General features: G+C 59.8%; 1 protein-coding gene across 1 annotated transcript; it reads right to left on the reverse strand.

The window, feature by feature from the left end:
- Nucleotides 1-771: 771 nt before the first annotated feature.
- Nucleotides 772-2107, reverse strand: LOC119108542 (3-ketodihydrosphingosine reductase-like; the record flags this gene model as incomplete). Its single annotated transcript, XM_037232137.1, has 2 exons — nt 772-1965; nt 2000-2107. Coding segments are annotated over 2 exons (1017 nt in total), but the record flags the coding sequence as incomplete, so codon positions are not given.
- Between the last annotated feature and the right edge of the window lie 444 nt (nt 2108-2551).

Below are 2551 nucleotides of genomic sequence, written 5' to 3' on the forward strand. Positions count from 1 at the left end.
GTCACTGAGGGGAGGTGAGTGCCCGCAGGCAGGGCTCGGGACCAATCAGAGCGGAACTGACACCAGACGTGACGCCTCACCCCCCTCCCGCGGGGTATGCACGAAAAGGCCTGTGTGGTAGCTGCCTATCTGCGGCACAACGTTCAGTAGTCATTTGTGGCATGACTTTGTTGGATGGTGGGTACTCATTTGCGGACCTGGAGAAGCCAGGGCGATTATGGCCTCACTCCCCGCCTTCCAAAGCGGTGTAATAAGTGCGTTTTCCTCCTGGGCTTGGTTTTTAGATAGTGAGTTATGTATGGGTGCGGTGCCCGGACCGTGTCTCCTTCCTCAGCATTCAGTATTGGGCCGGCCCGTGCATTTGATCGGTAATAAGCTGTGGTAGTTCTTAGCTGTAGAAATGGGGACGAGCTAAGGATTTTTTCATGCGAAAATGACTGTCCAGCAACCTTCGTAATAATGCAGTGTACGTATGTGTATATATATATATATATATATATATATGTTCGTTGGTTGCTAGAATAATGTAGCAATAATCAGTTGCATTCGTAGTAATAAGTCAGTGTCAAGACATTCATGATAAAAATAGGCTGACGTGCCCGGAGCGAGCTACGATACAACTGACGAGAACCGCATGAAAGGCGTGGAGTACGGCGACTGTACGGCGGTATTTTTCAGTATCGTACCAGCCCCAGCGTAATATGATGTAAAACGCCATGGGACGCACGTGATTCGCTTCCGCAACATGGCGGACAATGAACATAAACCATGCACACTTAAAAAATATATATTTATGCTATGACCGTTACCGTTCGGAACAAGTCCATTTCACCATCTCAGATCAAGTACGTGCGCCGTTAGTTACCTGATTTCGTGTTATAGAGTATTGCAGATAACGTCGTGTAACCCGAAGAGCGACGGAATGACAAGACGCACACTCGCATACGCGCAGTGTTACATAATCATGTCCCAAACGACCAAATCATAGATCTCAAAAAGCATCGCTGCACACTTCATACTGGCATATAGATGCATACAAACAAAGGAAGTGCATAATCAACAAAAGCCATTTGGCCCGGTGGTGGACGTAGAAGTCCTGCTTCTACAAGCGTTCGCCAGTTTGCTCGCGGCTGGCATCCGTTGCACGTGACGAGTTACGCGGTTATCTGCCGTACTGGCGACTAGAACCGGCCTGCGTAGCGGCGTCGACCCTGCCCCGGCCATCACTCGCTCTTTTTGCTTTCGTCGCGCTTGTTCATGCAGTCGCGCACAATGCCGTCCCAGGAGTAGTGGAAGAAGGCGACGACTAGGCGGAACAACGGCATGAGCAGCACCTCGCGCGCTAACTGGCCGGCCGAGCTGACCGGACCCATGCCCAGACCGACGGTGGTCATAAGCATGCCCCTCCGAGCCCACTGTGCTGGTAATGTTCCCGCGCATCATGTCGCGCAGCAGCTGAGCGGCCACCTCGTCCGGCGAGAAGAGCCCGGCCGTGGCGCAGATGAGCCGCGTCTCCTCCGGCTTGGTGCGGTTCTCCTCCTCGAAGCCGGCTGTGTCCGTGTCGGGTGGGTAGCAGAGCGTCACGCCCACGCCGTACGGCTTCAGCTCCTGCGCCAGCGTCTGGCCCAGCCCGACCAGCGCGTACTTGGAGGCGCAGTAGCCGGCGAAGCCCCACAGGCCGACCACGCCGCCGAGCGAGCTCACTAGCGCCAGCCGGCCCTCGCGCCGCGCCTTCATCGCCGGCACCACCGCGTGCAGCACATTCACCACGCCAAAGTAGTTGACATCCATCAGCCGGCGGTACGTCTCCAGCGGCATCTCTTCGAAGCGCTGCGCCAGGGCGAAGCCGGCGCAGCAGGCGGCCAGGTGGATGGGCCCCAGTTCCTGCTCGGCGCGCGCCACAACGTTGCGCACGGCCGCCGCATCGCCGGCCACGTCCACAGGCAGGCAGAGGAACGCGCGCGCCCGGCGTGGCCGCCAGCAGCCGGGCGCGCGCCGCCTCCAGCCGAGCCGCGTCGCGCGCCACCAGCGTCACGTGCGCGCCGTGCCGCGCCGCCAGCAGCGCCAGGCTGCGTCCGATGCCGCTCGAGCCGCCCGTCACCAGCACATGGCGGCCGGCCAGCGCATAGCGGCGCGGCCAGAGGGCGGCCAGCAGCCGGCGGCCGGCCAGCAGCAGCAAAAGCGCGGCCAGCGCCGCCAGCAGCAGCCACCACATGGTGCCGAGCGATGGACGTGAACGCGGGGCAGTCCCGAGCGTGGGGCGCGTCCGACCGGCGTGGAGCGCGGCAGACTCGTGTGTGACCCGGCCGGCGGACGGCGGCTGAAATTACAGGACACGTGCAACTGACAGCTGTGGTAATTGGCCCCGATAGCGGGGTCGATACGGGCGTAATGAGCTGATTAGCGCGGTCCCCCTGGGACAATGAGCTGAACGTTTAGCCGAGAGTGACGTCGGCCGGGAGTGGGCCCAATCTCGCCTTTCATTAGCACTGTCGTCAGCTATCAGCGGTGAAGAGTGATCGCTGGTGACGCTTCGCCCGCGCGCGCTGCT

Source organism: Pollicipes pollicipes, unplaced genomic scaffold (genome assembly GCF_011947565.3).
Source record: "Pollicipes pollicipes isolate AB1234 unplaced genomic scaffold, Ppol_2.1 Scaffold_2555;HRSCAF=2994_pilon_pilon_pilon, whole genome shotgun sequence".
Lineage (NCBI taxonomy): Eukaryota > Metazoa > Arthropoda > Thecostraca > Pollicipedomorpha > Pollicipedidae > Pollicipes > Pollicipes pollicipes.